Raw genomic sequence first — 22,384 nt, forward strand, 5'->3', positions numbered from 1 at the left:
CTATGAATCTTTCCCATTTGGGAGATGTTGATTTTCAAGCAGCAGGGTCTCTCCCTGGCTCTCCCATTCTAGGAAGCAGACAGCACAAAAGGGACCTCAACTTCTGTTCATTCTTTCCCTTTGGACATTGGAGCAGCTTCCCATGGAGTGGTTTGCTTTAGGGTTTCCTTAGGAAAGGAAAAGGGGTTGGAACTTTTCAGACCATTGGTGATCACACTCTAGTGCACATACTCTGGTGTGGTGATCCACAAGAGACTCCTCTCTGCTTTCCTTCACTTATTCCCTTGTATCTCCTACTGTGCCTGCTCCCCTCCAATGACTGTGTTAATTGTGTATTTTTGTTTCTGTCCTTGCAGAATGGGTGGCGGTATTTTGGGTTCTAACTGTGTATATTGTACAGATGGTTCTTGACTTATAATGGTTGGGCTTACAGCTTGTTTTTGTTTTTTAACTTTAAGATGATGTGAAAACAATATGCCTTCAGTTGAGACCTAACTTCAATTCTTGAATTTTGATCTTTTTCCATGATGGCAACATGCAATATAGAACTCTTAACATGGAACCAGGAAGCACAGCTCCCAGTCAGCCAGGAGATCAGGAGAGTCAGCAACTTACTCTACAGTACTGCATTTGGTTTTTTGTTGTTGTTTTGGTTTAATTTGGTCTTTGGGGTTTTTTGGGGGGGGGAATTGTTTGTTTTGGTAGTGGGACTTGAATTCAAAGGTATTTTTTTGTACTAAGGCTAAATTCAGGGCCTTACACCTACTTGGTTTGTTTACTTACAGCTGGTGCTCTACCACTTGAGCCACACCTCCAGCCTGAATACTGTACTGTGTTGTTAAGCTTGACGTTTAGTAGGTTAGGTATATTAAAAACATTTCTACTTAGGATTTATTTTGCAGTAACTGTATCATAAATCAAAGAACATCTTTGGATCTTTTCTTTTGGTGATATGTCTGATTTGAACACATCTTGGAAATCAAAGTGTACATTTGCTAACATTATTATTGACAAATGATCTTTATATGGAGAAAGAGTATTCACTGTGATATTTCTATACAGGCATACGATGTATTCTGATCAAATTCCCTCTATTACTTTCCTTCATCCTTTTCTTTCCTTCTTTCGTTCTTTCTTTCCTTCTTTCTTTCTTTCTTTGTCGGACGTGGGGCCTGAACTCTAGGCCTGGGCACTGTCCCTCAACTCTTCAGCTCAAGGCTAGCATTCTCCCACTTGAGCCATAGTGCCACTTCCGGCTTTTTCTGCTTATATGGTGCTGAGGAATCAAACCCAGGGCCTCATGCATGCAAGGCTAGCACTCTACCATTGAGCCACCTTCCCAGCCCCTCATCCATTAAAAAAAAAAAAAAATCAGCCAAGAACTGGTGGTTCACACCTATAATCCCAGCTACTCAGGAAGCTGAGATCTGAGGATCACTGTTTGAAGCCAGCCAGGGCAGGAAAGGCTGTGAAACTCTTATCTCCAATTAACCACCTAAAAACCAGAAGTGGAGCTGTGATTCTAAGTGGTAGAGTGCTAGCCTTGAGCAATAAAAAGCTCAGGGACAGCACTCAGGCCCTGAGTTCAAGCCCAACCACCACCAACAACAACAAAAAATTCAACAGGTTCTGGGGTTGGGATAGCAAGGAGTGATGTACTAATTGGGAGGAGGGTGAATGGAGTGGGTAAAGGAGAGTAACTTTGGTCAAAATACTTTATGGATACATATTAAAATGGAACCATGAACTCATTTTGTCACTCAGCACTGTGCTTCTTCCATGCTTCCATATATTCTTTGTTCTTTTGCTGCTAAAAGCTTTAAGTACTCCCTGATATGTGACTGGACACTTGGCCTACCAGAGCCTTTAGCCATGGGGATGCATTGCCATCCTTCCATACCCCTGTCGTCAATAACACAGGAGGGAACAGTGCCTTAGGGACTCCCTTAGGGACTGTGTGAAAAGGTCTCTGACATTTCCACCCTGGAACAGAACTCATGGTTTCAGACTACTTCCCGCAGAGCGAACCTGGAGAGCAGTGCTGCAGATGGGACCTGGAAAGATAAGCAGAGGTCAGAGCACGCTGCTTCTTTCTTTTGGCTGTGGCACAGATTTTGGTCTTTATCCTAAGATAAAAGGAAAGTTATTGAATTAAATTGAGCAGGAGATCTAGATTTTTTTAAAAAAATCAGTGGGTCTTCAGAGCTGTAAAGGCCTTTAAAGACCCTTTCTTTGAATTCACAGAAGGTCTGGAAGGCAGCACTGGAATTCCAGGGTCACACAGTCTGACAGAGCACTCAGGATGTTTAACATTTAGCTAAGTGTTGTGAATCTGCTGAGTTGTCAAGGTGGCAGTTCCTGGAGACAGCACTACTGTTTCTCCTGTCTTCTTGCCTTTTCTAGATCACTTTCTAGATCATTTAACAGGACCCACAAAAAACTCCAAGTGAAGACCTGGCTTCCCACTGCCATTGGGCTCAAGTCTCAGACTTTCTGAGTAGCCCCCAGACAGCTGCTGTTACACTGCTTAGAATGCTAACTTAATAATGATAGAGAGCTGAACCCGAGGGTTAAAGACAAACCAATCTTGGTTCTTCCTCTTCCACTCTGAATGTCAGTTTCCTCATCTAGGATATGCAAAGGTAGAGCAAGATCTCTCTCTCACTCTCGAGTTTGCCTGATCCTCTCTTTTTCACTTGTGCTCAAGTCTCAGGCACTAGGAACCCCTGGGACCCCATCTCCCTAGGGCCTCTGCTGCCAGTTCTTCTAGTTCTCCGCGTAGGCAGCTGAGAAGTAGAGGTGTACCCTAAGAGTTTCATTGACCCTTTGCACACATGTACTTGTAGGCCTCCGCTCCAGAGAGGCACAAAGAACTGAGCCTTTGTTTGTAGCAAGAAAGCTGTTTGCAATTTCAGAGAGAACCATTTTATTGTGTTCTTCCAAAGAGTGCTTGAGTTGTGTTTTGTTTTGAAACCTTGTCAGCCTTCTGGATTTAATAAACTGGCAGAGACAAAGCAGCCCTGCTTCCCCTACCCCCAATCCATGCCCACTCTGTACACAGACCCCAGATCCCTGCCTGAAGCCTCAAAGCTCCTGCCCATGGTCAGGGCACCCATCAGCCTCCTAGGGGCTCACCTGGAAGAAGAAAAGGAAATCCTTAGCACTGCCTGCCTCAGGCTCCCTTTTCTCCCCCCTACCTCACCTCCTCTCTAGCCATCATTAGAACATTCCCTGTATGTCGGGCACCAGGCTATGCATTTTGTGTATTTTACTTCATCCTCAAAGTCTTGTGAGATAAGTTTTAGTACATCTGTTTTCCAGAGGACAAACTGAAGTTCAGCGAGATTGTCACTTACCCAGTGTCAGACAGGAAGTTTATGACCTCCATAAGTAAAACTCCAACTCTTTGGGCTGTGGGCCACTCCAAGAAGCTCCCTGCTTGGAAACAAAGCCACTTGTAGGGACAGGAAGAGTCCCAGAATACTTTTAGGGCTAGAACTAGCCTACCTCAAACTTCCAGACCCAATTCTATTCTTGTTTTTCAGTATGCACAGCCTCTCTAATGCCTATAAATATCAGTCGGTCCCACTCCCACTGCAGAATTAAGCTGCAGGCACCCTGCTGGGGTCCCCATGCTGCTTTTCTATCTTCCCCTTTCAGAAGAACCCACCCTACCTTGTGATGGTCTATTCCAGAGGGAGAGCCCTATTTTCCCCTTCACTCTGAGTTAGTCCTTGTCCGCTCTATCCTGGAGAAGCAATGTAGACCCAATCTGGGGTGGACAGCTCAGAATCTGGCTAAGAGGAAAGTTTATCCAGAGCCAAGTCTGCCTGAGCATGTGTCCTGGCTCTCCTATCCATGAGCTTTGATGACCTTGGGCAAATCACTTCTGATCACCCTTCTGTTTTCCTGTCCTGTTTTCCTGTCTTTAGAAGAATGGTCCTGTTGCCTAAATCAGACAGTAGTCACAAAGGTTGAATGAAGCAATACTTGCAGTCACTGAAGTCTCCTCTCTTCACCACACAGCCTAAGGGAAACCAGATTTCCTAAAAACAAAACACCAGAGAGTGCTGCATCAACTTTTGTAGCCTAGCTTCTCAGTCTTGTAACATCATTTCTACCACATACTCTTCTTCAAAGCTTCTTCCCTTCTATGTCCCCCTCCAGTCTGTGTCCCCTTGGAATTCCCTGCATGTATATATTTTGAGATCACCACAGGAATGATGTTACAGAGAGGCTAAGCAACTTGCCCAATCCACGTGACTGAGAAGCAGTGAGCATCCATGTACTCTAGAACCCTCTCATGCTCAAAATCTGTTTCTCTTCTCCACCTCCTCTTGCCTGCTTGGGCAATGCAGAGATAGCTAAAAATGCCAGCTTACCATCCAAAATAGATTCATGCTCTCACCGCTCTTTCTTCTCAGGTCCTTGTTGTTTTATCTCCCTTTCTGTGGTTCTCTTAGTCTGTTCTCTTGGTTCTGTTGCTCATTAGTTAGCAAGATTAGTGGGGTAGAGGGAAACCAGTACTGTCTGTTTGCCTTTTCTTGGTGGAAAAAGATGGATGGATGGATAGATAGATAGATAGATAGATAGATAGATAGATAGATAGATAGATAGATAGATAGACGATACAGATTTCAACCTGGGCAGTGCCCACTCTTAAGGAATCCTGCTTGCCAATGCTGGAGTGGAGACACAGAACATCTTTTTATTTAATTTTATTGTCAGGGTGATGTGCAGAGGGGTTACAGTTACATATGGAAGGTAGTAAACACAGAACATCTTGAGGCAGGAGATGAGCCTACCAAAGAGCTAGGCAAAGAGCAGATGTTCAGACATTGGCCTAATACAAATACAGATGAGGACTCCTCCTTCTCCCATCACATGCCATCATACTCCCAGTTTGCCTGCTGCACACCCCCAAATAGGGCTTTGCCATTCTAGCCTTTCCCAGTGAGGGCAGAGACCACAGCCGTGCTCTCTCTCTCTCTCTCTCTAGGGTCCTAAAGCAGTGCTGTTAGCTGATAGTGCTTGCTGTAGTAGCTGACCTCCAAAGCTAATTAGGACTGAATGCTAAGACCCTCCTACCTTCTGGCCCTTCTCAGTTCCTCTGACATTTAGGGACTACCCAAGAAAAACTTCTGCACAAGGCCATTTAATGTGGTCCATCCTTCTTGTGGGCTTCCAGGCCTTCCTGAGGAACAAAAGGAAGATCATTAAATACGGAGAGCCATTGACCTAGATTCAAATTCCAGGCCCTTCATTTCCTGGCTCTGTGATCCTGAGCACATCACTTAACCACTCTGTGTCTCTATGATGCCATGTATACAAGGTGGATAGAAATATCAATCACAGCATGGCTGTGGACATTGAACAGCATGAGGCTCACGATGTGCCTGGCTCAGAGTGGACAAAGTGGGAGCATCACGGAGGGCAATCCATCTTGTTAACCTTCCGTAGTAGAAACTGTTAGCAATTGCCTGAAGTTAACCTTATCCCTCCAATTCTTCCTTCCATTCTCACAAGGAGAGAGGGCCAGCAATCCTACAATAAGGAGACACGTTCCAATGGTAGCATTTTGGACACAGTTATAGGATATGGGGTGAGCCTGTCATCTGGATATATAAGGAGTGGAGAGTTCTCAAACCTGAGCTACTACAAGAAGTGGGAGGTCTGGATTTGGCTCAGAGAGGTAGTCTCCTCTAATATGTTGGCTGGGTTTTGAAAGGCAGAATGCCTCAGATCTCGTACTATTCTCTACCTGTTATTCATGGACCTCAGCCAAGTGACTTAATTTCCCTATGCCTCCTTGTCCTCATCTGTAAAGTGAGAGTACACTTGCATTTCCTGGATTGTTGTGAGGATTGAGCATCTTAATGCATGTAAAGCATAGGTAGCATGTGGTAAACATTCAAATGTCTTAGCCAAGAGTACTTGTTATGGTAGCCAGACTCCAAATTCTTCTATTGGCTGGCTTTTGATCTTGGGCAAGCCAGAGGTCCTCTCTGGCCCTCAGTTTCTCCATCTGAGAAGTTAGCAATCTGGCTCAGATATCCTTCAGGGTTTATCAGTCATTCTCTGACAAATTGGTGATTCTGAAAGCCCGGGCATGACTAAGTATGACTGAGTATGATATTCTGTTGAGCAGGATCCCCTGTGACTGTGTCGGCTTCTCTGGGAGGTCACTCCTGGCCAGCTTGGGGAAGAAGAAAAGCTGAATGGGACAGAGCTTCCTTCCCCATGTAAATAAGAACAGACTGAGCCAGCCTTCCTCTCTAGTTCCGCTGGGCTGCTGCTGCCAGGAGCTCAGGGATGAGTCACCAGCTGACAGGCAGCCACAGTTCTCAAGCTCAGGCAGCACCAGCCCTCGGGCACAGTAGCTGCAGAGTTTAGAGGTGAGATTTTGGAACTGGGTAACACAAAGGGATCATAGTATTCCTATGTGCTCTAGCTGATGATACCTGAAGACCCTTTGCTTGCTTCCCTTATCCACAGTCCCTGGAGCTTTGGCCTAGGACATTGAATTCATGTCTCACTGAGAGGTATGACTTAATTTCCTTCCTTCCATCCCTTCCTTCCTCCTTCCTTCCTTCATTCCTACCTTCCTTTCTTCCTTCCTTCTCTCCATACCACTGAACCTCTGAGGATTCATCAAGTAAACATCAGGCACAAAACCTGTATCATCACCCCAAAGCAACTAATTACAATTCAAGATTCCTGCAGATCTAGGGCCTCCTCCCTCCTAAGTTCTTACCATCCTTCCTGCCTTCGCCCTGGTATCCTTTTCCTGAGAAGCTGTATGACAAAATGGAGCCATTACTTGGTATCCGGAAGCCCTGGATTCAGATTGCAAGTCCTTGCTTACTTGGTCAAGCCTCTTAACCTCTCTAAGCCTCGATTTCCAGGCCTGGAAAATCTCCCTGCATGAGATACAAGCCAATGAGGAGCCCAATATTAAATCACTTGTCAGCAAGCAGCCTCTGAGTCAGGGCTTCATGCTTGGCAAGGCAACTACCTCACTGTGAACTATTGAAAAACCAGTCCTTGACACAAGCATCCGCCTCTCACTGACAAAATGGGGTTGATGATGACAATGTCTACCTCATAGAGCTGCCGAGAGACGCAAATGCAACTGTGTGCAAGTAAGAAGCACTTTGGGAATGGAACAGCCAGCCCAGTGAAGTGGTATTATCATTTCTACAACAAGATAAGTGAACAGAAAGGAGGGCAGGGGAAGAAGAGCTGACATCATCTCCAGAAGGACAAAGACCAAGAAGACAAATGGGCCCAGGACCCTGGTAATCCATACAGACAGACTATTAAAATAGTCCACTGCTGAATTCCCAGAGCCTGACTTGGTGCTTGGCAAAGCAAGCACATAGAAAATACTACTTGGATGGCATAAGAGTGAATCCTTGTGTTCCCGGTGCTTCTCATATTGGCATTCAGTAAATGTGTGTTGGATTCATGTATGAGAATGAGAAGAGACTGAATCCAAAGAGACAAGTTCCTAGCCTAGTTCACCACCTTTGCAGCTTCCACCATTTTCTATGATAGACTCCCATGGCCCATCCTGAGAACAGGAGTTGTTGTGTTTTGCTTTTTAACTGAGATCCATGGAATCGCCTAAAATTATTTGCAGAATATAGCATGTATTGGAAAGTGTGACTTCCTGAGTAAAAATATATCCTGTCTCTATTCAGAAAAAAAAAATTAAGTAAACCCTACTCTGATGATGTACATCCATCCACCTGTTCCCCAGTAAACACCTAGCAATTGGGTTCATCAGGCCCCCAAAGGCTGCCAAATGACAAGTAATTTTTGTTTGTTTGTATTTTGTTGGTCATGGGCTTGACCTCTGGGCTCAGGTGCTGTCCTTGTTCTCTTCAGCTCAAGGAGAGCACTCTACCGCTTGAGCCACAGCGTCACTTCCAGTTTTCTAGTGGTTTATTGGAGATAAGAGTCTCACAGACTTTCCCGCCTCAGCTGGCTTTGAACCATGATCCTCAGATCTCAGCCTCCTGAGTAGCTAGGATTACAGGCATGAGCTACGGGCACCCAGCATAAGTAATTTTTTTAAGAAAAAATGTTGTTCTTCCCTTTGTCCCTGAGATCTACATACTGGGCCCCCTATAATGTATAGGGCAAGTTACCTTTCACTCTCATACACAAAAGTTATGATCCCACATTCTCAAAGGGACTTGCCTTCTGAGCAGCTGTTCTGCTGGGTGAGTCTCACAGAGCTCTGCAGAATCTGAAGAACTATGCCACACCCCATACATTTGAATAGGACAGGTAGAGTCAAAGCCTACATCTGAGCATACTAAGTAGGCTTCCTGATACCTGAACTCAGAACACTTAATTTAAAAAAAAAAAACTTAACACAAATATGTATATATTTTACATATATTTACATACATGTACATATATCTACATATTTTTTGGAGGAAATTTAGAATGTGTAAATAAAATCACCTCTTTCACACCCTCCCTCAAAAAAAACTGTTGTTAATACCTGGCTTATAGTCTTTCATTTACTATAGAATTGTACACCCAGCTGTACAGCAGGGTGGACAATGTCTGGCCAGCAGATCATATGAGGCTCACGAACTCATCTGCCCAGGCAACTGCATGTGGAACTCAAAATCCAATGAATCTAAGAGCTTTCTGCATAGCAACATAAATGTCAATACTAGCTAACATCACACCAAATGGCCCCTGGCAGGAAAAAGGTGCCCCACCCCCGCTCTGCAGGTGCATGAGAACCGCCTGTCTCACATCAGGTACCTTTCATAAGCAAAGTTATACTCCCATGATTTTTTTTCTTTTTGTCCAAGACCAGGATTCAAACTATTGATCTGACACATTTGCTCGTTTGCTGACACTCTACCTCCTGAGCCATGCCAGTGAAATCATACTGTATTATTACCTTGCCTATCTTACTCCATATTGCAAAATTTCTTTCCACAGTATTAAATATTCATCAACATAGTGATTTATAATGGCTGCATGATAAATTGCAGGCAACTTCCATGCTTCTCAGACTGGAGTGCATGTATCCCTGAGGGCAAAGCCACAAGATAAATGTCACACATCTTTTTGGAGCATAAACCTGACACAGAGCTTTGGGAATGGAGGGAGAAACATCTCAATATCAAAATGGGTGTTGATATACCATAGTAGAGTATACAGAATGCCCATGAATTTTAAAAGAAAGCATTAAAGTCCATGTGAGCTTGATGGTCTTTCCCCTCTAAAGGTGGCATAAACATCTAAGAAGAGCTAAGTTCTTATGTAAGACCCTCTTTTTTTTTTTTTTTGGTCGGTCGTGGGTCTTGAACTCTGGGCCTGGGCGCTGTCCCTCAGCTCTTCAGCTCGAGCCTAGTGCTCTGCCACTTGAGCCACAGCATCACTTCCGGTTTTCTGGTGGTTAATTGGAAACAAGAGTCTCAGGGACATTCCTGCCCAGGCTGGCTTTGAACCATGATCCTCAGATCTCAGCCTCCTGAGTAGCTAGGATTACAGGCCTGAGCCACCAGTGCGCAGCTAAGACCCTCATTTTATAGATAAGGAAATGGGCCAAGAAAGAAAAAGGATAGCCCAAGGTCCACAGCAAGCTTAGGCATAGAAGCCAGATTACTCCAGGCCTGTATCCTTCCACACTTAGCATTACCTCAAGAAATCCAATGACTACTCATCAATGGTAGAAACTCTTGGCTTCCTACATGATCTATCTTGGAAAGCAGTTTTCCTTTCTCACCTTGTTCCAGGATCTGAGCTAACTTCCTCCATAGTTAGTACAGCCCTCTTAGATTCCACTAGTTCTTAGATGAATCACTTAATGCATTATCCTCTAAACAAATATTTATTGGTCTGTTTTTCTCATGAAACTAAGAGTCATTTGAAGGCAGGGCTCATAATCTATCATTTATTGTGTGCATACTAAAATGTCAAGAACCATTCCAAGTGTTTTATCTGTAGTATCTACAGTCTTCAGGCTGGGAATATAGCTAAGTAATAGTGCTTGCCTGCCTCTGTTAGATCCCTAGCATAGAAAAATATTAAAGTCTTCATGACAACTTTTTAAGTATGTATTCTTACTCCCCTTTATTAGGTAAGAACACGGATAAAAGAATCTCATTGTCCATTGTGTACCCATTTAGCAAATAATTATTGCAGACTTAATTGCTAAGATGTGTACTAAATACTGTAGATAACTGTGATGAGCAAAACCAACACCACTCCTTCTTTGACTTCCAGGGAATTAAAAGAGCTGACATTTCACAAGTCATTTTACAAACTAGATTGAAAATAATGTAACCTGGGGCCCATCTGACTACCTCAAACTGAACCTGTCTCTGCCAGGTACCAAAGAGTTGACCTTGGGAAGATCTCTTAACCACTCTATACCTCCTTTTCTTCATCCCCATTAAATGGGGATGATAAAAGAACAAACTTCATAGGGGTACTGTGAAAAGTAAGTAGCAACACATGTTAAAGCACTCAGAATAGAGTCTACACATGCCAAGGAGTATTGTTGCTGCTAATGATATGAAGGAATAGCACCTCCTTCAGGCCACATCTGATTGAGACCTGCAAGGTAAACAGGAGCAACACTGGTAAAGTATGGGGGAGGCAGGGGAGGCGAACAGTCTGTTAGGTGGATGTTCCAGATAGAGAGAATAACATTTGAAAAATTCATTGGACAGGCTCACCTGATGAGCTATAAGGGTAGGGTTGGAACACAGCATGTGGGAGCCAGCCAGGATCAGCAGCTGAGAAAGGGGCCATGCTACTAATACAAATGTCTCTACGACCAGGCTTCCTGCACCACACTGCTGATGTAAGCCATGTAATAGGCTCAGTAAATGTGATACTGTCTAGAGTTTGGGTTCATTTTCTCTGCCGATTAAAGAATTAAAGGTCAGTAAAGTGTTTAAAGCAGACAGAGAAAGTTGATTTGAAAGCAAAAGAAACAGTGAAACTAACTCCTTGTGCAGGGAACAGTTCCAGAGCCAGGTGACAATTGCCTCCCCCTCCCTCTCTCCCTTCCTCCCTCCCCTCTCTCTCTCTCTCTCTCTCTCTCTCTCTCTCTCTCTCTCTCTCTCTCTCTCTCTCTCTCTCTCTCTCTCTCTCTCTCTCTCTCTCTCTCTCTCTCTCTCTCTCTCTCTCTCTCTCACATCTGGTGCCTCCTCCCCCTAGGATACGTTCCTGATCTGATTGGTCGAGGAGTGGACATATGCTGCAGGGAGTCCTATGATTGGCTGCCCTGGGAGAACAAGCCTGCAAGTGTCCCTATGATTGAGTCCTTCATCTCTGCTGAGGAATAGGGATGTGGCTCCTGATTAGATGGAGGCTGGGGGAACGTGTATTTAGTCTTGGCTTCCAAGAGCGCATGTGTTTTGTTGCATCATTTCCCCCTCCTTGTGTTGGAGTCAGTTCTGGCCACCATCTTCTATCCCTAGCTGAGGAGGCCTACCTAGCTTTTCCTCAGATGTTTGTCCAGTGAATAAGCAAGTGCTTGCACACATAGGTATGTTAGCCTCAGATGGTTCTGTCACTACCTAACCAGAAAAGAGGTCCATTGTCCTATAGGCACAGTAATGTGTAGACAGACCTATTCCAACTCTCAGTCTATATACATAGATTTGTATGTGTGCACACACCAGTCCTTAGGCTTGAACTCAGGGCCTGGGCATTGATCCTACTAGTGGAGCCACAGCCCCTCTTCCAGCTTTTTGGTGGTTAATTGGACTTTCCTGCCCAGGCTGGCTTTGAACCGTGATCCTTAGATCTCAGCTTCCTGAGTAGCTAAGGTTATAGGCATGAGCCACTGGCATCCAGCTAATGCATCCATTTTGTTGGTCTCTCTCTTCTTGGTGATAAACTTAGACCTGAGTCAGGGTGGGGTGCTTCAACATCTGAAGCTTGCCAAGGTGGCCGCCCCTGGAATCCTCCACCATAGCCAGGGGCTCAGGTCTCAGCCAATGGTATTTCAGTGTGTTAGCAATGGAACTCTTGTTGAGTAATTTCAGCGGAAGAGCAGAGCTTCTGCACTTGATGCAGAGGCAGAGAGACTTGGAGCACTTGGTGACAACCCCTACTGCTCCAGAAAAAAAAAACAAAAAAACACTGTGAGGCACAGTAAGAAAACCAGGGGTGTACCAAACTCCAATTTTCTAGGTGGGGAATCTGAGGTCCAGAGAGAAAGAAAGGAGAGAGACAGACAGAGAGACAGAGACAGAGACAGATAGACTGACAGACAGAGAGACCAAGAGAGAAACAGAGACAGACAGACAGAGACACAGAGACACAGACACAGACACAGAGAGAGACAGAGACAGAGACAAGACAGACTCCAGAAATCACATCCAACTAAAGATAGGCCTACACTGGGTCCCAGAATCTGACCAATCCTTCTACACCAGACTTTTCTTCCATATTACCTGACTGTTCCCCACCCCACTCTCAGTGTGCGGAGGGGTCTAGAGGTAGGCAAGACACACGACCCTGCTCCTCTCCAAAGTCCAGCCTCCCACCTCAGTTGGAGCACAGATCAAGAAAGACACACACACACACACACACACACAAAAAAAAAAACCAAAAAATTCCCAGGCAGGCGTGGGTGGGGTTTTCAGGGTCACAGCCTGGATATACCCTTTTTCTTTTTCTTTTATTATTTTTTTCCTTTTGCTTTTTTTAATTGAGTTCGAGGTGGTTGTTTTTGTTTCCTCTAAGAAATGGAAAAGAATGAAGCTGCGTAAATACAACGATATTAGCTCTGGAAAAAAAAAAAAAAACCTCCTGCCATTTTAACTCTGTTACTGGAGAAATAAAAGAGAAATAATTTGTCCACCCACACTTAGCTCAGTCTGACGAAGGTAGGTGAATATTGCTTTGCTAATCGAGGGTGACTGCTGGAAGTGGAGCCACGCTGGCTGATCCCGGATTGAGAAGAAGCCACAGCAACCCCAGAAGAAACCTTCCGTCCGCCGTGGGTCGGCAGAGCCCTGTGCAGGAGCAGGACTCAGAGTCATGGCCCGCATGTCCCACCTTCCACAGGTTTCCCCAAGCAGCCGGTCGTGATGGAAGGGCTGGACAAGGCCGAAGAACTCCCTGACAAGCAGAGAGAGATGCCACCGCCCCCACTACCCTCACCACCCTCAGAGCCAGCTCAGAAGCCACCACCTCCAGGCGGGAGCCACTCCCTCACCATAAGGAGCAGCCTGTGCCTGTTCGCTGCCACTCAGTTCCTGGTAAGAATGTCACAGGCCTCAGGAAGGCCTGGAGAGAGGGTGGGTTGAGGGACACGGCCTTCTACTTCCTTCCAAAGATGGCCGTCTGGGAAGATGGAAGGATGAAGGGGACCTTCTTGTGGTCCTTAGTGAGTCTTAAGTCCTCAAGATGGGTGTAAGGGGTAGGCTGGGATTTTGAGCTACACCTTCATAGCCCAGCCCCTCATACCCTACTCTCCCTAACCTGAGGTCTCACCAGGAGCACAGAGTTCTAACATTTGATTTCTGGGAAAGTTCCCTTTTACTCTTTTGTATGCGTGGGATCTCCCTCGGGGAAAGACTTTGTCCCGGCTGCCTTTACCAGCTTTTCTCCAGAAAGAGTCCTGAGGCCTCTTCTGGATACATAGCTCCTGGACATTTCCCTCAGCCACCCATTCTGGACCTGAGAGGTTCAGGAGCCTCCTTAGGGCCTGGGTTGGGAACTGAAAGTGAGCTCTGCAGAGAAATATGGGAGCAAAGAGCCTGGGGGGCTCTGAACTCAGCCTGCTCCCCTGACTGCCCCAGCTTGCCTGTGGGGTGCTCTGGCTCAGTGGCCATGGCCACACCTGGCTGCAGAATGCCACAGACTTTATCTCCTCTTCGCTCACACTCCTGAACCAGCTGGAACCTGAGGTGAGTAAGTTTGGGGAGTCCCAGGGTAAGGGGGGGGCCTCCAGTCCTACCCTCCCCAACCTCTCCATGGGGCTTCTCTTAGTTCAGGATGCTTCTGTGTCCCTGAAGTCTGTCTGCATGTTCCTTGCCCAGAGCAAAGCTGCAGCTTCCAGAGTCTCTGTTTTGTTGGTATTGAAATACATGGGTTCTCTGCCTGATTCACATGTCTGATGTTCTCCAGGCCTGGCTGGACGCTGGGACTTGGGGGGTCCCCAGCCTGCTGCTTGTCTCTCTGTCTGTGGGCCTGGTCCTCGGTACCACACTGGTAAGATACCTCCTAACCCCACACTCAGTTCCTTCTTCTTCTTTCTTGAGATCTCCTCCCCACCAGATGACCTACAAGCTGAACAACCTGGAATCTGAGTAGGGCAAAGATAGGTATCTATCTCCTTACGCCAGAACATGCAGCCTAGAGTGAAAATCTCCTTTCTAAAAATTGGTTTACGGGGATCTGGGCTAGGGAAAGTGGCCAAGACTGCGGGAGGGAGGGAACACCAGGTCCCACCCAGAAGCAGAGTCCACAAGAAACTGAGGGTTTGTGGAAGGAGGAACAGGGAGGAAGGGTGGGAGCATGGAACCTGCTTTCTAGGCACACAGCAGCACCTGGTAGACAGTTCCCAAAAGAGCAGAGTTGCTGTAGGCAGTTGCAAGGCAGAGGGCTCAAGCCCATGGCTCCCCAGGAATCCAGGGGACAGCCCTCTGGTCCCAGGCCCAAAATGCCCTATGTTCCCAACCAGGTGTGGCATCTCCTAAAGCCCCCCCCAGAACCACCCACCCCACTGCCACCAGAGGACAGACGTCAGTCAGTGAGCCGCCAGCCCTCCTTCACCTACTCAGAGTGGATGGAGGAGAAGGTTGAGGATGACTTCTTGGACCTGGACCCTGTGCCCGAGACACCTGTGTTCGACTGTGTGATGGACATCAAACCTGAGGCGGACCCTGCCTCACTGACCGTCAAATCCATGGGTCTGCAGGAGAGGTGGGAGGGGTGGAGGAGGGGTGGGTACGATGGGACTCTCAGCTCTCCACTCACAGCCAGAAGGGTTAGCTGCCGGACTCTGAGTTCTGATAGCCAGGATCAAACTAGCCTCATAGCTTAGCCAGTGTGGATATTTGGGCTTTTCAGGCGATTCATGTAGATCAATGTACCCTAAGATGAATGCTAAAAAAAAAACTGTTACTACAGTCATGTTATAAGTGTGTGCATTTGCACACTTACAGACTCTCCTTGCTCTGTAAAGCTTGGGTCTATTTCCTTACTGCAGGACTTAGCAGGACTTTTTTCATGTCTGGAGATGGTATGTAGCATTTCCCAGAGTCTTTTGACCACAGAATGTTGCTTTTTGAGTGTTTCGTGGTCTTCCATGGGAGGTATAAATACCTTCTTCCAAGAGCTTTTGTGGATCTCACAAGGTTTGTGGGTGCCTACATGATGTCATAGAAAGAGTAGTTGATGGGGAGTAAGAAAACCTTTGCACCCACCAAGTGGATGAGAGCCTTGGCAATACTGGCCTTTCTATGTGGAGGGCCGTTCCTGTTCTCTGGTTTTAGACAGCACAGTAGAGTTCATCCAATGTGGCCATCCTTGCTACCCCTGGGAATCCTCCTTCCCTGGCAGCTGAGGTTCTATTTGCCCTTGGATGAGATGTCCTTGGCCCAGTGGCAGCTTTCTCTCAGGATTGCTGAGCTCAGAACTGGGTTGCAGAGATCTGGGGCCATCCTCTCTGACTAAAGCCCTGTCTCTGCCCTCAGTAGGTATGACCCCACGGGCTGCCAGCAGTCATATGTGATTCCAGGGGAGGACCATCTCGGGGATGTTTTAGATGGAGTTCTGGAACTGGGGCCCCAAAGCCCCACTGTAGAAAGCAAGAGACAAGGATGTGAGCCCTCACCTCGGAAGCTGAGTCTCATGTCCCTCAGGATAGGGTCCTCTTGTCAGACGCCTACTCCTCTTCCTGGAGCCCACTCTGTTCTCCTCTGACCATCCTCCCTCCTTTCTCCATACCTGAGGGCCCCAGATGAAGGCTTTTCCTGCTAGAGACTCAATTCATCTTCCCTTGTCCTTCCAGGAGGGGTTCCAATGTCTCTCTGACCCTGGACATGTGCACTCCAGGCTGCAACGAGGAGGGCTTCGGCCACCTCGTGTCTCCACGTGAGGAGTCGGCCCACGAGTACCTGCTCAGCGCCTCCCGTGTCCTCCAAGCTGAGGAGCTGCATGAGAAGGCGCTGGACCCCTTCCTGCTGCAAGCAGAGTTCTTTGTGAGTCCCCTAGCCAGTCGCCCTGCTATGAGTGGATGGTTCTCACAGCTCATAAGGCTGTGAGCCTGTCAGGCTCCTGTCTGGTGTAGACCTCATTATCACCTCTCCTGCCCATCTTGGGTGAACTCTCCCCCTTTGAACCTCTATTTCCTCATTGGAAAATGGGACAAAAATGATAGGGTGCTTGCAAGGATTAAACACAGATCGTGTGTGTAGGGTACCTAGTAGGCGATTGGTGTACAGTGGGATTTCTAGGACTGTGGTCTGAGAGGCAAAGCAAGCCAGGTCTTCTCACTGTCCTGACCTCCCATCCTCCTCCGCAGCATTGCCAAATACATCATCCTCTTGACGGCTCTCCATTCACCTCCCCTCCTCCCCACCGCTGTGTCCAGCTTAGGTCTCAACCCTCGTGAAGCCCCCGCAACCACCACTGGCTGCCTCCCGTTGAAGAGAAGCCCAATAAATAATCTCCTTATTCCCCTGCCTGAGTACTCAGCCAGTTAAAAAACTAAGATATAGATCCCTGTCACCTGTATTTCCATAACAAGGTAGGTTTGAAATGAGGCTCAGCGACGTGTAGCAACAGTGAGCCTCTTGATACTGAGCTCTCTACCATCTAGGGCAGTGCTGGCCTTGCCTCACAGGGGTGCACCCATAGTTCTTTCTTGGCATAAGGGGCTGAGAGGAGGACTTTTAGACCTCAGCTGAAGCATTTTCTTTAAGCAAGTTCCCCAATCAGGTGAACTCACCCACCAGTCCCCTCAAACCAGACTCTAAGCTCTCCAGAACTTGGCATTGCTTACAGGAGAAATCGACCCACTCAACCTGAGTTGGCCTAGCACCAGCCTTCTCCCAACCTTCTGCTCAATTCTCCAACCCCTGCAAGGACTGCCAGTCCCACCGTGCCTCTGTCCTCCTGTACCTTTCTCCCATCATTCCCCACCCAATGCCTCTGGTAAGCCTTCCTCCACCACCCCAGCCTCAGCTCCTGCTCCAAGCTCCCACCACTATCATCTCCCCTTGAAGAAACAGCTGGCATCCTCCTTGTCCTTTTCTGTTCAGAAGATAGCCTACATGTTGCCAGAGAGGAAGGAGCACAGCATTGCTCACCCACTGCACGCGTGGTGCTGTGCGTGTGCTTTTCCTGTTTCCTTCTTTTGATTTTTACAAGTCTTGGTATTATGAGCTGCATTTTACAAAGTCCTTAGAGTGTGTTCAAAAGTTGATGTGAAACTGTGTGCAGTTGACTGCTACACTGTGCAGACTGGAAAAGAGTACAGAGGCAAGTGGTACTGGGAGGTCACCCTCACAGGCATCTGGAGAAAAATGGAGCTGGGGGTTGGCTTTAAGCAATGGGGACAACTTAGAGAGGTGGAGACGGACCAATCGAATGCCATGAGCTCAGACCTGGAGGCAGGACTGAGAATGGCAAGTCAACCACAGGGAAAAGACAGACATAACTAGGAGAAAAAAAAAGAGGCCAAGTCCATAAAGACTTAGAGGTAGGAGCGTGGGTCACACCTGGCACTTTTACTAGAGTTGTTGGGAGGTGAAGAGGGAGTCCTGGGAGAGGAGGAAAGGGTTCTCAGGCAGTAGTCTTTCTTTTAGACAAGATATTGCAGACAAGGGTGAGGTGGGAGTTATTCCATGAATGAGACCGCAGCATGAACTCAGTTCATGAGACACACATGCCCAGGGAAGGAACACAGATCAGCAAAGTCACCTGGACTGGCAGATGCATACAGAGCAGGGAAGAAGGCAGTGATTAGCGAGGTCACTTTTTTTTTCTTATTCTTTCCTTTTCATTCATTAAGTGCTGCTCTATATATACCAAGCTGGCCCACAGCAAAGAATAATGGTAGCATTTATTATACTTAGACATGTGTCAGGCACTAGTGTCAATTCTCATGGGTGCCAGCTCATTTAAGAGTAAACATTGGTTGAACGAATGCATGTGCTCAAGCTAACCACTGTACTGGAAATCAGGGCACTTAGCCCCTAGATTTGGACATGTCTGAGAGTAAGTAAGCTGCTTACACTCCCCCAACCCACCCATGTTCTCCTCTGGCAGGAAATCCCCATGAACTTTGTGGATCCAAAAGAATATGACATCCCTGGACTAGTGCGAAAGAACCGGTACAAAACCATCCTGCCCAGTGAGTACTACTCCCCAAAGTCCCAGGAAGGAGGGAGGGGAAGGCACTGTCTCTCACCTGGTAAGACCTTAAGTCTAGAGCTGTGCCTCCAAGGGTGACAGGACACTTATCATGGGAAAAGCAGGAAAGGGACAGGGAAAGACACTCAGAGGGTAATTCACTTCCTTACATAGCATTGACTAGACCCTTATTCTCCTTGGCCAAGTAGGCTAGGTACTGCAGAACCCCAAAGGAAAAAGCAGCTCCCACACTGTGCACAGGGACTGACAAGTATATTTATACCCTTTCTCCACTCAGCATGGACTTTTTTTTCTTTCTTTTGGTCCTGCAGTTCAAACTCTGGGCCTGGGCACTGTCCCTAAGCTCCTTTTTGCTCAAGTCTAGTGCTCTACCACTTAATCCACAGTGCCACTTCTGGCTTTTTCTGTGATTAATTGGAGATAAGAGTCTCACAGACAGGCCTGCTCAAGTTGGTTTTTTTCAGTCATGGGGCTTGAACTTTGGGCCTTGGCGCTGTCCCTCAGCTCTTCAGATCAAGGCTAGTGCTCTACCACTTGAGCCACAGCACCACTTCCAGCTTTTTCTGCTTATATGGTGCTGAGGAATCCAACCCAGGGCCTCATGCATGCAAGTCAAGCACTCTACCACTGAGCCACCTTCCTAGCCCTCTCAAGTTGGTTTTGAACCAGGATCCTCAGATCCTCCAAACCTCCTGAATAGCAAGGATTACAGGCGTGAGCCACTAGCCCCTGGCTAGCATGAACAGATTTTAAAGTGAGGAAATTAAGGCTCAGAGAAGTTTAAGGAACTCATCCACAGTTAAACAGACAGGAAGTACATAGCTGATTTTCCAACCTGGGCCTCTGCATCCTAGAATTGGGCTTTTTTTTTTTTTTGGTGTCTTTGTTCAGTGTAGTGTAATTCTCAGTCTTCCAACAGGCTGAGCCATCCAGACCTCCTGAGTAGCCTAGGATTACAGGTGTGATCTACCCTACGGGGAAGGACCTCTCCTGTACAGTCACGAGCTTCTGCCACCCAGTTTGTTGGAGCAAGAGATGGTCTGAGGGGGATTTTCCTCCTCTGTGGGGGGGAGGGACAGTTAGTCCAGGTGACCACATGTCCCCATTCCATTCGTGTGGTGTCTTTTTCATTCCTGGGATAGCTTGGGGGTGACTTGTTGGAAATAAATCCCCTAGAACCTACTCCACACAGTTTGTGGAGTAGCAAGGATTTTTTTTAAAAAAGCAGTTTTACCATCAGCATCTCCAACAACATGTAAGATGTCATGACTTATTTTTAACTTTTAAAATATCGACTTGTGGTTGCTATGGCTACACAGTCTCTAGGTAGTTCTGGTTAAACAAAGCACCATTTAAGGCCAGGATGCAACTATTCAGGGCTGCTCACCTCTTCCCTCATCTTGCTCTCCCCTTCCCAGCTCTACCTGCATGGAGGGGCTTGGGTATCCCACAACCTTTCTGGCCATCCTGAATGGCTGCTGGCATCCGCAGTGGTTCCCACCAGGCTGTTGATAGACTCCAGTCACTTCCAATCACTCCTTGAGCCTCTAAACCCCCAGTCCCAGCATGGAATATCATCCATATCCAGCCAGAACTTGTACCCTGCATCCTCAGGCACTGGGCTGGGGGACAGAGCAATGGTTAGACTTAGCCAAGACCACCTCTTAGATCTGATGCCAAGGCACTTTCAGAACATGTTTCTTGAGTCTCTGCTCCAGGAACCCAGAAATCAGGCAAGAAGGAGACTCTGGACACATAGAGACAAGTCTGTAGACAGCCATCATCTTCATCCAGTTGGTAGCCCTGAGAACAGCAGGCAGAGGGACAATTTCTGTTTCCTTTACCACAGTGTCCCAAGCACGAGGGCAGTCGCCTGACATGTGGGAGACATTCTGCACCTGTTTAAATGAATGAATGAGAATGAATAAATGAATGAACAAATGCCAAATTGAGCCCCCTTTCTCCATCCTTACTATAAGATTATTGGGGAAAGGGGTTAAGCTTTCACACTGCCCAGTTTGGAGGTGCCATTTTCATAGGGTGCCCTGGGAATCTTGCCAGGCAGGGCCTTCCTGTGACCTTGGCACTTACTTGGATCACTGCAGTAATCGCCTAACTTGTTCTCCTGAGTTCTACATTCTCTTCTCCTGCCTGTCTTCCAGTGTTGCTACCAAAGTGGTGCAAAACAGAAATCTAATTGTGTATTCCTCCTCCTCAGCACTGTCATCATCATCCTTTCTAAGATCCAGCTTCATCTCACCAATCCCAACCTTGCCCCTGAGTACCTGAATCAGAGCAGTGTTCATTGTTCCTCCTCCAACTCCAGCCAGGTGCCCCCTTTTCCAGGAAGTCCATCCACCTTAGCCAAGTCAAAGGTCTCCTCTGCTTACCCAGCCCCAGTGCCCGTATGCCATGCATGACTTGTCTGCTTATCCAACACTGTTCCTTCTCTGGGGAAGAGAGTGTGTTCTTGATGATCTGGAAGTCAGTTCTGTCTCACCTTCACAGTACCAGACAGAGTCTGTGCCTTAACCCAAGGCTGTGCAATAGAATCATTACCATCACCACAGTGATTTCTTTTTAATAGCAAAGACCCTAGCATCTGGCCAGAAAGAACAGTGCCCATTTCTGTCCTTCAACCACCTAACTTGGGCAAGTGAGCTGGCCCAGGCAGAGCTGCCTGGTCCAGTCAGAATCCCTCCCCATCTCCTCCACCCCCCACCCTCACTTAGCCACACCCCTCTCCTTCCCTGCCACCCTTCTTCACTTTCTTCATAGAAATTGTCCAGTCCCCAGTGAGATGCCAAGATTTAGTCACTAGGCTGAGGCAGGTAAAGGGCTGAAAAGGGAAGACTGATGCCCATCAACTCCATTGCTCCCACCAGGTTGAAATCCCTCTTTGTACCTATTTGTATCTGGTAAAACTTGTACTAACCAACAAGAGTTAACTATCTGCAATGACCTGTGTGTACACCGGTCTGCACAGCGTACTGGTCTATGGACCCTGCTTATTCATGTTAATTCCTTAACCCTTTCTTAAACAAATGAGGCCACCGTGGAAGGAATTTATAGATAAAGCCAGGGAGGTTAAGTAAATGGCACATGTAAGTCACACTATCAGGATCTGAACGCAGGCTGTTTGGCTCAGAATATGGAGTATTAATTGGCATCACCCCCTGTACCACTGCCTTTAGGAACCCCATAATGGGTACACTGAAAGAGCCTTTAGGCTTTAGTCCTGGAGAAACTGAGGTCCACAAAGGGATAAGACATAATGCAGATGACAAAGCAATTGGAGCTCCTGGCCCAACCCCCCATCCCTACCCACCCCCCTCCACCCCACACCCCCCCACCCCCTCCCACCCTCACCCCCACCCCGCCAGTCAGCTTCCTTGCCCACTTCACACAATGTCGCAATCAGTCCCAGCCTCTCAGGCTGACGGTTTAGTCAATACAGAGAGACTGTCACTGGAACAAAGCAAATTTTACTCAGGGAAGAACAAGATGTTATGGGAATCTGTTACTATGGGATTTGACATGTGAAAAGATTACAGGGGGAAAAAAAAAAACCTTTGTGCACATGTCTTTATGCGTCAAAGATACAGATGTGGAAGTTTTATCTTTTTGTCCCAGTATGGTTCTGTAGCTTCCTACCTTCAAACCTTAGCCAACCTCTCCATTTATAGAGCACTGTGCAGTTGATATAGCACTTTCACATGTTTCCTTGATTATTTTCCCAAAAGGAAGCATCTTTTTACTTTGAACTCTAAGTCTTGAGCTTGCTAGGCTAGCATTCTCCCCCTTGAGCCATACCTCCAGCCCAGCTTTTTGCTGGTTATTTTAGAAATATAGTCTACCAAACTTTTCTGCTTATGGTGGCTTCAAACCATGATCCTCAAGATCTTACACTCCTGGGTAGCTAGTATTACAAGGATGAGCCACCAGGGCCTGGCTGACAGGAGGCATCTTTATCCCTACTTTATAGGTAGGAAAACTGAGGCTT

At 47.0% G+C, this 22,384-nt stretch overlaps 1 protein-coding gene across 2 annotated transcripts in view; it reads left to right on the top strand.

Annotated features, from left to right (window-relative positions):
* Window positions 1–22,384, top strand: part of Ptpn5 (protein tyrosine phosphatase non-receptor type 5) — a 63,299-nt gene that overhangs the window by 34,915 nt on the left and 6,000 nt on the right. For both annotated transcript variants that reach the window (XM_070032740.1, XM_070032742.1), the window contains 6 exons: window positions 13,063–13,256; window positions 13,800–13,907; window positions 14,128–14,211; window positions 14,684–14,925; window positions 16,016–16,205; window positions 18,277–18,361. In XM_070032740.1, coding sequence (XP_069888841.1) covers window positions 13,063–13,256; window positions 13,800–13,907; window positions 14,128–14,211; window positions 14,684–14,925; window positions 16,016–16,205; window positions 18,277–18,361 — 903 coding nt within the window. The remainder of the gene's footprint in view (window positions 1–13,062; window positions 13,257–13,799; window positions 13,908–14,127; window positions 14,212–14,683; window positions 14,926–16,015; window positions 16,206–18,276; window positions 18,362–22,384) is intronic.

This window comes from Dipodomys merriami, unplaced genomic scaffold (genome assembly GCF_024711535.1).
Source record: "Dipodomys merriami isolate MVZ:Mamm:240054 unplaced genomic scaffold, mDipMer1.0.p SCAF_21, whole genome shotgun sequence".
Taxonomy (NCBI): domain Eukaryota; kingdom Metazoa; phylum Chordata; class Mammalia; order Rodentia; family Heteromyidae; genus Dipodomys; species Dipodomys merriami.